The 13,443-nt window shown below is 37.1% G+C and overlaps 1 protein-coding gene across 2 annotated transcripts; it reads left to right on the forward strand.

Annotated features, from left to right (window-relative positions):
- Positions 1 to 5,782: 5,782 nt before the first annotated feature.
- On the forward strand, positions 5,783 to 12,941 carry LOC18429206 (eukaryotic translation initiation factor 3 subunit D). Of its 2 annotated transcripts, none has more exons than XM_006838497.4 (3): positions 5,783 to 6,106; positions 8,210 to 8,896; positions 11,677 to 12,941. In XM_006838497.4, exons 2-3 carry the CDS (start codon positions 8,255 to 8,257, stop codon positions 12,706 to 12,708), a joined length of 1,674 nt encoding a protein of 557 aa, XP_006838560.1. In that variant the 5' UTR covers positions 5,783 to 6,106; positions 8,210 to 8,254; the 3' UTR covers positions 12,709 to 12,941. The 2 variants fall into 2 exon arrangements, with proteins under 2 accessions (XP_006838560.1, XP_088717322.1); XM_088861196.1 differs by having other exon boundaries at positions 6,062 to 6,397.
- The last annotated feature ends 502 nt before the right edge of the window (positions 12,942 to 13,443 follow it).

Raw genomic sequence — 13,443 nt, forward strand, 5'->3', positions numbered from 1 at the left:
AAGATCTTCATCACCGATAGCCTCAAGGAACGCTATCTTGTGCAACACTGGCTCCTCCTCTTCTACTACCTATTGGTCTGCTGTGTCTGTGACAAATATCGTATCTAAGTCTATCGGCCCATAGTCTTCAAGCTTCCTTCTTATTTATGGCTCTCTGATGTTTAAATTATAATGAACGTAGATTAGTTTATGAAGCTTCTCAGAAGCGAGTCGATTCCTCCTAGTAGTGTGCAACCATTGGAACGTACTCCAGTTACGCTCACAGCCAGTAGCAGAATATGTCTGGGAGAGCACCTTGATTGCTATCCTCTTTAGGTGAGGTGCATCAGTACCATATATCTCCCACCATTCAGCTGGATTAAAATGCAAAAAGCATTGTAAGGGCAAGAACAATTCATAAGATTAAATATATGAATGAACAAAATATTAGCGAGGGGATAACCTGGATCCATCATAGTTCGAGAATTCCTGGCAAGTCTAGTTCCGAAGGATCCTATAGCATCCCTATACATAACAAGCTAAAACAAATATATTACGTTTTAGTGCATTATTCCTCACAAATATAACAACTCAATGAAGTTCTTACCCAAACATTAAATAATACCACTTGTATTGCTGCTACTTGGTTTCGATGGCTTCTCTCCAACCTTGCAATAATGTATCTGACCCCTTCCATAATCTTGTGGGGTTGTTCAGGTGTCAAATAGAAAAATTTTGAGTTGAAGTAGTAACCTAAAAAATATATAGGTAGAAAAATGTCATTTACAATTTTATAAAAAAATGATTTAAACTGAAACATTGTAATGATATAAATATATATTTACCAGCATAATGAATTGGACGTCCAAATTTGGTGTTCCACCTCCTTTCTATAATCTCGATCACTTTGCTAGCAAGATTACACTTCTCCCCAATAGCTGATTTCGCCCACTCAATACCTTCATAAAGGATACCCATGGTAGCTTTCTTGTCAGCATCCACCATTCTTAACACCGTGACCAAAGGGGTAGTGGCCTCTACAACACTGGAACATCGAGACCAGAACCGCCTATTTGAGACTACGTTGTCCACTTTTATACCGGTACTGGACTTCGAGAGGCGGTCATTTAACCACTCTTCACAGGTAAACAATCTCTTTAATGCACGTTCATATTCTCGAATGGAGTCCACAGCTAAGTAATCGGTCGCAAAGCGGGTTATGGCAAGCTTGATTATCTCTTTTTTCTTAGAGTGTTCTCTAAACAGAAATAAAATTTTAGAGTGGTTGTATATAAATCTCGACACCAACCTTGCTTCCTCTAGAGTCTCCTTCACAATTTTGATCTCACCGATCTCTTCTAACATAAGATCGATGTTGTGTGCAGCACAAGGGGTCTATACTAGATGCTTCCTCTTATCCATCAACTTGCTGCTCGCAGAAACACATGCAGGCGCATTGTCCGTAATAAACTAGACTACATGCTTATGTCCCACCTCCTCTACTATCTGATCATATAGTCGTCCGTAAAAGTTTGCATCATTCTTCGTCCCTGATACGTCTTTGCTAGACAAAAAAGCTGTACCTTTTAGGGAATAGGCCAAGAAGTTTAAAAACTCCTTTTTGCTAACTTTATTCAACCAACCATCACTCATGAGAGTAATGCCTGTCCTTGGCCAACTCTGTTTATATTCTTCAATCCACTTTTTAACTTCCTCCACCTCTTCATCTAATATTGGCCCACTGAGCTCATATGCCGTCGGGGGTTTTACCCCGGGCCCGACTCTCTGGATTACACTGACCATAGGTAAAAAATATGGGCTATTGGCTGCATCAAAGGGAATCCCTTTATCGTAGAACCATTTACCAACATATCTCCCTAACATGTTTCTTATACCTTTAACCATGCCTTTTAGGGTCATCTGTTGTGACTTAGGCTTTGAGAGAAATGGGTCTTTACGACCATGACCTGTAATATTGGCACTCCTAAGTAACCTAGAAACATTTTCTTCAACATCTGATTCTCTTTGATACATATTGCCACCAACCCCTCCATACATATTTGACTGGGGCAGCCATACATGCTCGAGCTGGGCCCGCCATGCATATCTGAGCTAGGCCCACCATGCATATTTGAGCTAGACCCACCGAGCATTCTAAACTCACGTTCCCTCTGATATTGTCCATGTAAACTCAATCTTGTGGCCATGTCCAGCTCATTATTATATTGCTCTTCTAGGTCATTATTATATTGCTCTTCTGTATCATTCCTGCTTGATGGTGTATATAAACTAGCTATCTCCTAATTCATCCTATGTTTGGCAATTTTTTTACCTTTGTTAGCATTAAGAATTGCCGCCATCTGTTTTTTTATATTACTAGGGACACTAGTGCATGCAGAAACTTCTCCCTTAACCCCTGTCAAGTGTTGCTTGAACCTATGTACCCAACTACTTATCACTCTTTGACAGTAATTACAAATAATTTTGTCTTTTTTGTTGGGATCAAGTTTGACCCCATGTTTCCATGCAGGGTCTTCTGCAGATCTTGACATGATTCAACTGTTTTAAGATGTAAAAAGTATAAGATTAGCCTGACAGTTCAAAAAGAAAAATAATCGTCATGTGTAGTGATAATATGTTGCGATAGTTCATGTAGTCATATTTGTTGTTATTTGTTATTGCAAAATACCTTTATTGACAATAATATTTTTATACATATCAATTACAAACATTCAGGATAATATAATACAAAATGCAAGCTCCAAACATGGCTACAACTCAATTATCAAGAACATACATTTTTTGCATTAAAAAATTAATATTAAAAACAATTCTTCACAGAGCCAGCTAACATCAGTCATTCCAACTAAAAAATCCATGAACAACAGATAAAAAAAATACAGTTTTGCATTAAAAATATAATAACATGCATTTTTTTGCATAAATAATCTATCAACATACAATTTTTTCAACAAAAACTTTAACAATAAAAATTTAAAATATGGTTTAATACCTCATGATAATTAAAACCTTGTCACGATTTTCACATCTTTTCGGAAAATCATCATTTTTCAAAAAGTTCGATCATGGAAAAAAAAAAAAGTACAGCAAACTCAAACAATAAAAATTAAAAATTTGGTTTAATACATCATGATAATCAAAACCTTATCACGATTTTCACATCTTTTCGGAAAATCATCATTTTTCAAAAAATTCGATCATGGATAAAAAGAAATTAAAAAAAAGTACAGCAAATTTTCAAAAAATTCGATCATGGATTACAAAAAAAATTCTATCATGGATTAAAAAAAAAAATTCTCAAATTTTCAAAAAATTCGATCATGGATTACAAAAAAAGAAATCGATCATGGATTAAAAAAAAAAAATCACAAATTTTCAAAAAATTCAATCATGGATTACAAAAAATTCGATCATGGATTACAAAAAATTCGATCATGGATTACAAAAAATTCGATCATGGATTACATAAAATTCGATCATGGATTACAAAAAAAAAAAAACATAAAAAAATAAAAAAATCGATCGTGGATTACAAAAAAAGAAAAAAACAATTCGATCATGGATTACAAAAAATTCAATCATGGGTTACAAAAAAAACAAAAAATTCGATCATGGATTACAAGAAAAAAAAAAGAACATTTCGATCATGGATTACAAAAAACTCGATCATGGATTACAGAAAATTCTATCATGGATTACAAAAAATTCGATCATGGATTACATAAAATTCGATCATGGATTACAAAAAAAAAAACAAACAAAAAAAGAACAAAACATTAGATCGTGGATTACAAAAAAAAGAAAATAACAATTCGATCATGGATTATAAAAAATTCAATCATGGATTACAAAAAACTCTATCATGGGTTACAAAAAAAACAAAAAACAAAAAATTCGATCATGGATTACAAAAAAAATAACAAACATTTCGATCATGGATTACAAAACATTCGATCATGGATTACAAAAAATTCTATCATGGGTTACAAAAAAATAAAATAAAACAAAAAATTCGATCATGGATTACAAGGAAAAAAAGCAAACATTTCGATCATGGATTACAAAAAATTTGATCATGGATTACAAAAAATTCTATCATGGGTTACAAAAAACAAAAAAAAACAAAAAATTCGATCATGGATTACAAAAAAAAAAAAAAAAAACAATTCAGTCATGGATTACAAAAAAATCGATAAAGTATTACAAAAAATTCGATCATGGATTACAAAAAAAAAAAAAAAGAAAAAAAAATTTCTATTTTTCACAAAGCTATCTTACATAAGCCATTTTAACTCAAAAATCCACCTCTAAGTGAATAAATTACATCCAATTGAGTACATTTTTTGATAAACAACAATATAAGGAATCAAAACCCTAAATTTTTAACACATTATTTCCAATATATCATGAAAAAAGAATCAAAAGGCGGAAAAAAAAAAAAAACAGTGGAATTTTGATTCCGCAGACATCTCTGTGTTCATCTCAAATTTCATGTTGTAATTGACCAAATTACATAAAATTGAAAATTTTAAATCATAATAGACACAATAAAGATTAAAAACCCTACAAATTGAACTCATTATCTTCAAAATATGGTGTGAAATTAATCATATGGCGGAAAAAAAAAAAAAACCAAACTTCTTACCTGATTTTGTGAACCGGAGCCTTCAATCTTCAAAAAACTCTGTTTTTCTCAACGATTATCACAAATTAGTAACAAAAGGTTTTGATGCACAACTTTACGATCAAAATGCCTACAAATTTTGAAAGATTCATGCCCTATTTGGCATGAAACACAAGGAAAGGCGGAAACCCTAAAAATGCAAGTTTCGTGATCCAAAAACACCAAATTTTTCAACCATTTAATCCGTGTAAAAGCTGTTTACAGCCTGCAAATTAGATTACATGCCAAAAAAAATAAAAAAAATGATAAAAAATGACAAATTTCGAAGAATCCCGTGAAGAACACTGTGCAACCCGTGTTCTTCACGGGACTCGCCGATTTCGTACAGTGAATCGGCGAGTCACTGTGCAGAATCGTCCGGTTCTCTCTAGAACCGGACGAATCCCGATTTTTTTAGCAGTTCGATCCCCCCACGACGATTCCCGAGTCGAACCGGGCGAGTCCAGTTCGACTCGGTGTTTTTTTAAACACTGCTTCAAACTATTAAGGTATTTTCTATACGTAACTACTAATTGAATTTGTAACGGCATTTTGATTCCCGTGAAGATCCAAAATGCATTATGGTATAAAGACTACCGTAAATAGTATTTTCATCCAAAAAATGTCGAAAATTGGGAAAAACGATCTGAGTGAGGTTTTGGGAAGTTGGCTTTTTTTTTTTTTTTTTTTTTCAATTTCATTAAAATTTAAGTATATTAACGATAATTTCCCTAAAAAAAAATAAAAATAAAAATAAAATAATCAAAAGCGTTAGAACTAGATTGAACTCATTTGTTCTAAATAGATGGAGAAGTATATATTTTGGGGTGAGCCACGAACTCCTAGAAATTTTGTTTTGAAACTTTGTATTTAATCATTAACACTTTTCAACTATTACTTTTTAAATATAAAGGACAATAATGATGGTGACTACTTTATACGAAAGATAAATAGTTTATAGGTAGACAATCACTGTATCTACGGTTGGGGAAGTACATCAACTTTTAAAAAAATTTTAAAAATATTCAGAGGCAAAATCATATAATATTTCATCCCGTTATGAATATGCTATGTTCGATGCGGGCTTTAAAAACCACCGCATATCGTGAAAGCAATGGTACAAAAAAATGTCGTCACATGATGGATCTGCTGCGGTTCTTTAATCCACGCCAATAAAAAAATGAGACGGCGCCCGTCTGCGGGTGAAAACACTGATCATTTTCAACGTAGGCGTTGCTGAGTGCTTCCTTCCCAACACGTAACCTGAAAATTATAAGGGGAAAAATCTATCGGGTAGGACTGAAACGTGAATTTACATTTATCGGGGTCAAAAATCTAACGCATCTTCCTCCTCAGCCTGGAGAGGTTTTAGACGGTTTGGGCTTCACCATTAGCCTAGTAGTCGGTCGCCTTCTTGCCGCTCGTCTTCCGTCACACTACCAGGTACACTCTCTCTCTACTACCGCATACTTTCTTGCCGATGCTTGTTTTCATTGTTGGCAATCTCTCTCTCTGTCTCTATTAGGATTCACCTCTTTACTTTTGTGCCTGATAGGGTTTTCATTTTCTTTTGTGCTTTTCAAAACCTATCAAAAGCTATTGAGTTCATGGGTGAAAAAGCAAAACGTTTCCCTCTCGCTCTAGTACTGGATCCAGGGTCGACTTATTCCTGATTTAATATTTATTGTTGGGATACTTCATAATGTTATTTTTTTCGACAGGTCTCTCTGAGAGGTATTATCGATGTTCTCAAAAAAAAAAAAAAATCTTAAAACTGTGATTAGGCTTTATTACACAGGATGGGCGTAGTTTTATGTTTTTCCCTTATTAATTTTTAGGTTGGATTTTTATTTCATTCGTAGTGTTTATGAATCATCGACTTGTTGCAATTTTTAATTGGTATTTTGATGGTTCTGAACCATTGTCTTTTGGGATTGTTTTTTGGAATTCACACCTGTAGCTAAACTGGTAGGTCCTTTTGGTTGAAACCTTGAGCTTGTAGATTTGAGCCCTACCCAAAAAGAATTCAGAGATTTTCACGAAATCCCCATTTTCGCCGTTTGGGTATGCAATGCATAGGTATATGAGATAGAAATACACTACCGTGTAATGCCCTCAAAATCATGAAATCCATTTTTCACCATGATTGGTGCAAAATGGATTACTGGGCATATCTGCTTTGTAGGAGCTTGAGGTCCGTTTAAAAGGACCAAGACCCAGCAAAACCCTACCCCTCTCTCTCTCTACTGTCTCCCAGCTTGTGCCAACCCATCTCTCTCACCTTCTTTGTTCCAGGTACCTCTTTCTCTACTATTATGCCTCTCTCTCCTGTTGGGTTTCAATGGCGAATATTCTAGGGTTTGTTATCCGCATTGCTTGACACATCTGAGTTTTTGGATTGTATTACAATCTTCTTTCATGGATTCATCCATGTATATTTAGTTATGATTTACAGTGAGTTGAATAGTATTACTATCTTTTGTAATTATTTACAGTGATTTAATCATATATTGCTGTGTTTTTCTAAGTGAATTAAAGGAAGTTTTCTTAGTGGTTTAGTGGTGGTTTTCCGAAATGGCATGCCATATAAATTTTTGTTTTTGTAATACTCAAAAACATGCTTATCCCATGCATGGTTCACCATTTGCAAACTGCGATTTTAATGGTGGCGTACCAGAGAGATAATTTATCTGGTAAATTGAGGAGATAATATTATCAGGGACTTGCATGCTCATCTCATTTTTCATTGGAATGTTATGCTTTCTGATATGCCTATCACATTTTCTATTCAAAGTTCAACATCGGGGCTGTGCGATAATGCTAATGCATCTTTCGAAAATGTTTTTTCTTAATTCATGCTGAGGATTCACATAGGAGAATCATGCATTGGTTTTCAGTTGATTATCCACGGAAAATTGTCACCAAATCAAACACATTGTTGAATGAGATCATTATGATTGAATTGGAACAACTAACATCATGATAATCACACTGATATGAGCAATTTTTTTTGTTGATTATGCTGCAGAAAATTGCAGCAGTGTTTTCTTGTAAATTTGATCATAAGTTTAAGTATGCCTCAATCTAGTGATACATGATCATGTAATTAAATGATTAATTTAATAATTAATTATCAGTTTGAAGTTTGTTAGATCAAGAGAAAGCTGATCTATAACAGTTGATCACGCTACCGTAATTATATAGGTAGACTATGAATTTCTCTGAAATGTTTCTTCCTGACGTAGCCAAACAGTAGCAATGTGCTGCCCAAACAGCAAAAGCCCATTTTCAGGAAATGTATTGCACCAGTAATGTATTTCATAGGACTATATATTTCCATGTACCGAAACAGCCCCTTAGTCTCTTAACTTTAATGGAGAAATCCCCAATTTCTCTTCTCCTTCTACTTGCCCTCTCCTCCACAAATAGGGAAGCACCTCTCCCCCTCCCCCCACCCAACCCCCGCCCCTCAACCCTCTCTCTCAGTCTCTCTTTGGGAATTGGGAATTAAGATCCCGATTTTCTTATCTTTTCTTCTTCCTACAGGGGTACCCACTAAACCAAAGTAAACGAAGCCAAGAGCAACCAGCCATGGGTTTCATGATTGGTCATGTCCCCTCGAACCCCGATGGGTGGGGTCCCCCCGAGGGCCCCGCTGTACTTGAGAACCAGCTCCAAAATGTGCCCTATGCCCCCTTCTCCAAGTCTGAGAAGCTTGGCCGCATTGCTGACTGGAGCCGCAACTATACCATGCGCCCCTCTGCCCGTGACTCCTCCACCGTCTTCGACTTCTCCCTCGATGATGCCGATGAGGAATCCTTTCGCCTTGTGGATGGGAAGCCCCCACCACGGCCCAAGTTTGGACCCAAGTGGCGATTTCATCAAAATCCTCACCGCCTCCTCCCTCAGCGTAAAGACGAGGAGGTTGAGGCCAAAAGGCGTGAGGCTGAGAAGCAGAGACTTAGAAGAGATCGACTTTTCAATCAAAATCGTGCTAATGCTCAGAAGAGGGAGGCGGCGGCATTCAAGAGCTCAGTGGATATCCAGCCGGAGTGGATGATGCTTGATCAGATACCATTCTCCACCTTCTCGAAGCTCTCTTTCTCAGTGCCGGACCCCCCAGAGGACTTATTGACAAGCGGAGCGCTTGAGTTTTATGACCGGTCGTATGATCGCATCAACCCGAAGAATGAGCGTCGCCTTGAGCGGTTCAAGACCCGCAACTTCTTCAAGGTTTGTGTTGTTGGGATTTTGTTTTGTTTTTTTGTTTAACTTGTATGTATGTTTTGGTTGTTGGTCTATGATCTATTTTTTATCATGGTTATTTTGCAAATTAATATGTCACAATGTTTCTAATTGTAATTTGCAACAATATTAAGTGAGAGAGCCATGATACGATTCCTGGTAGCATGTATAATCTTAGAATCACAATCTTTCTCTCACTAATATAATTTAGGATGCCATTTTGGAATGCATTTTGCTGGGCTTCTGAAACTTTATTCGAAAAAGAGATCATTTTCTATTGATATGCATTCCTTCTTCTTTTTTTCTCTTAGCCATTGGCTACGAGCCTGGCTTTGAATTTGTCTGTAGTCTTTCCTGCTTTACCAGGATGATCTTTTTCCAAAATACATGTCTTCTTTTGGTGGGTCAATTGACTGGCAATCTCATGTTTTCATGATGAAACATATGTGACCAATCATCGTTGACTGCATTCCAATATTTGATTGATGTTTTGTCTTCATTATAGCTAAAATGCGCCATTGAGACGTCACTTGTACTTGCAGAATTTTTTTTTAATATGTTTACTCTAATACTTGCGGAATATTCACTAAGAGGAAATTCATGGAGCTTGAATGTCATATCTGGGTAACATAATTTCAGATTTGGAATTTCATACGATCATTAGGATTGGTACATGTACTGTTTCCTTATACCTTCTTTGGAATGATTTATTCCCTAAGTAAAAGTTTGTACAGGGAGGAATGTATATACAATACTGATGCTGTATATTGTCATGATTCTTAACAATATGCTGTGATGGAAACCGATGTCAGCATTTGTATCTACAGCCATTGTTTTAAAATGCGGCCGCTACATGCAGTATGCTCCAAGAGGTGCATTGCAAAACAGTGCATATGCTCTTTGGTAGGATGTGCCCGCATATGCGCCGCATCCCACCTCATATGCTACCGCATAGCTCATTGTACCACATATGCGGCCGCATAGTTCATCGCATTGCATATGCGGTCGCATAGTGCATCACACTGCATATGCGGCCGATCGACGTGGTGAAAAAAAAAAAAAAAACCTCTCGAAAAGGGTATTTACATAATTTTTCCCCTCTAAAAAGGGGGGGATAGGGTTTAGGGGGTATTAAACCCCCAAAACAACAAAAACGGCCACTTTCACTGTTTTGTTTGCATCAAAATGATAAAAAGAAAATGGCCGAAATGTTTTTTGAAAAACATTTCAATTTCGTATTGGTGGATCTTTGCTTGTTGATTGGGATTAGTTTGGGTGCTGATTTGAGGAAGTTTAAGTGAAGATTCGGCAACATATCGAGGGTTTCAATGGTCAAGAAGATATCAATAATTTCATCAAATAATCGGTATTATTTTTTTGGGGCAATGTCTTCTTCATAGTCTTCTAGTAACAAGGATCCCGCTTGGAAATTTGCAAAACTCAAAAATCCGAAAGACCGAAATTGTGTTGTTTGTGGTTATGGTTTTTGATTGTTTATGAATTATGATAATATGATGTCTTCTAAGTTCTATTGTCTTCTATAAAGTTAGTTTCTAGTTTCTATTTTTTAATGTCTTCTATGATCTATCAAGGGATAGTGGATACAAAATCTCTGACAGCTATACTATTGGAGTTAATGGATAAATTAAATACCCACTATCACATAAATCGCCTCCATATTTTTTTCATGCATTAACCTATTTTTTTGAGATTTTTTCATATTTATTGACTACATCGGGGTGATGCACCCGCATGTGGACCGCATCCCCCCTCCCTCGATTGCATCGGGACTGCATCCCGCATTTTAAAACATTGTCTACAGCTAGAATTGTGGTGTAGGCTGAACTAGTCCTATTTATTCACTGAAGTAAATTGTAAACGGAAGGGATCGTGATTAAGTTATGAAATTCAAATTATTAGTTATGTACCCGATACGATACTTCATTACTTAGGAATGATTGAGTATGCTAATTTTTAATCCTTAAAGGTACTAGGTGCTCTGTTACTTTGGGTAAAGGTGAGTTTGCAGTGGGGGATACAGGTATATGGATAGCATTTGCCTCTTTGGAAATCAGCCATGACCTCTGCAATGTTTGTCAAGTTTGAAACGATGTCATGTTCACATTATTCTGGCACAGAAGTAACTGGATATCCATTCACTGATTTTCCCATGCTTGTGCACAAATGTCTAAGCATGTGTGTGTGAGCAATTTATTTGTTTACCCTTTGTGCTTGCAGCATTAGGTAATTTGTCTTTATATGCATCTGGTTGAGGTGGCACGTGGGTGGCCCCTTGGCCTAAAAGAATACAGGTTTTCCAGCCTTGAGAAATTCAAGCTTGGAGGCCGAGTCGGGAACTGCCATAATCGAGTCTACTCATCCAGTTAAACAGTAAACTTAGAAAATCTCATCGTGTTTTCAGAATTTTGTAGAAAGTTAAAAGCAAAAAAGAATTACAATTTTCTGCTGTAGGATTTGAACCTAGATTGCTACCATATCAAATCACACTCTACCACTTCCCTAGATACCATTTTATGTATCAAAACATCATGAAAAAAGTATATATACAGCCAAAAACTCGAGAACATCCAATTTTTTTCATTTATAAACCTCAGCTATTGGGCAAGTCAAGTTTGAATCTGCAAAGTTTTCTGAGTTGAAACAAGTTTCTAAGCTCTGCTTTTCCATTGTCCTTTGGATTATATTGCACCTTTTAGTTTTTTCCTCAATTCAAGACTAAATTATATACCATAAAAAATGTGTTGCAGGTCACCACCACAGATGACCCTGTAATCCGCCGTCTCGCCAACGAGGACCGTGCAACAGTTTTTGCCACCGACGCCATCCTCGCCACTCTTATGTGTGCACCACGCTCCGTCTACTCATGGGACATCGTTGTGCAGCGCGTTGGCAACAAGCTCTTCTTTGACAAGCGTGACGGCTCCCAGCTTGACCTCCTCTCTGTCAACGAGACCTCCCAAGAGCCTCTGCCTGAGGCCAAGGACGACATCAACTCTGCCCACTCCCTGAGTGTTGAGGCCGCCTACATAAATCAGAACTTCTCCCAACAAGTTCTCATTCGTGATGGCAACAAGCTCACGTTCGAGGAGCCTAACCCATTTGCCTCTGAGGGAGATGAAGTTGCCTCTGTGGCATACCGTTACCGACGATGGAAGCTTGATGATGAGACCTCACTAATTGCCCGGTGCGAGGTCCACAGTGTCATCGATGCAAGGGGACAACACTCTTTTCTCACCCTCAATGCATTGAATGAATTTGACCCGAAGTACTCTGGGGTCGACTGGCGCCAAAAGCTCGAAACTCAAAAGGGGGCGGTGCTTGCTACTGAGCTCAAGAACAATGCCAACAAGCTTGCCAAGTGGACTGTTCAGGCTCTATTGGCTAGTGCTGATGTTATGAAGCTGGGATATGTCTCGAGGATCCATCCCCGTGACCACTTTAACCATGTGATATTGAGCGTGCAAGGCCACAAGCCGAGGGAGTTTGCATCTCAGATCAATTTGAACACATCAAACATGTGGGGTATTGTGAAATCAATTGTCGACTTGTGTATGAAGTTGAATGAGGGGAAGTATGTCTTGGTCAAGGACCCCTCAAAGCCACAAGTGAGGATTTACGAGGTCCCAGCAGATGCTTTTGAGAACGATTATGTGGAGGAGCCACTGCCTGAAGAGGAGCAGGTGCAGCCACCTACTGAAGAGGAAGCTGCTGACTCAGCTATGGCTACTGCTTCTGCTAGCAAGGTTGATGAAGAGAAGGATGTGGATGCTGATGTTTAAGGTTCTACTTTGGCTTTTTTATTTTTCTAGTTAGTGCTCTAGAGTTGTGGGTTTTAAGTTTTGAGTGGTGGATTATCAAACTTCCTTAAAATTTGTGTGAGGATGAAAACTTTTGTTTCTGGTATATGTAGCTTTTTTTCCCTGAGGATATCATGGGTGACTCTGCAGGCAGAGATTGATATGACAATGCTGGAGAGATTGATAGAGCTAGGGATTAAAACATTTTTTTGCAATTGCCGCCATGTTTGTTTTTCTATTGTGGGGTTTCAAATTTTGAATGTTGATGTTCTATACTTTGCTTATGGTGCTTTGAAATCTTGCCGTTTCTTCATCTTTCTATGGGTTTATTTTGAGCGTCTGTTGTATGTTCTCCATTGATATCTACTAGTCAACAATGAATTGCTTTTCTCTGAAATTGAGTTGGATGGATGAGAACCTATCCACATTGATGATGCCCTTGATGATCCCTGGACCCTGGTATATCTGATGTGCATGTTTTTTTTTTATATATATCAAGTAGCTGTATGAGTATACTGTATGGACTACTTTTTGAGGACGATGTTTACAATTTGAACATTAGTAGAAGGGAAGTTTAGGTCATTATTTATATCAAGTAGCTGTATGAGTATACTGTGTGGACTGCTTTTTGAGGACGATGTTTACAATTTGAACATTATTAGAAGGGAAGTTTAGGTCATTATTTTGCAGTATAGTTTTTTTTCTTTATTTATTTGG

This window comes from Amborella trichopoda, chromosome 3 (assembly GCF_054954075.1).
Source record: "Amborella trichopoda isolate Santa Cruz 75 chromosome 3, AtrichopodaSantaCruz75HAP2 v2.0, whole genome shotgun sequence".
NCBI lineage: Eukaryota > Viridiplantae > Streptophyta > Magnoliopsida > Amborellales > Amborellaceae > Amborella > Amborella trichopoda.

Coding starts and splice junctions, on each gene's coding strand:
- LOC18429206 (XM_006838497.4), top strand. CDS start 8,255: ATGGGTTTCATGATTGGTCATGTCCCCTCGAACCCCGATGGGTGGGGT. Junction 8,897..11,676: donor AGACCCGCAACTTCTTCAAG/GTTTGTGTTGTT, acceptor AATGTGTTGCAG/GTCACCACCACAGATGACCC.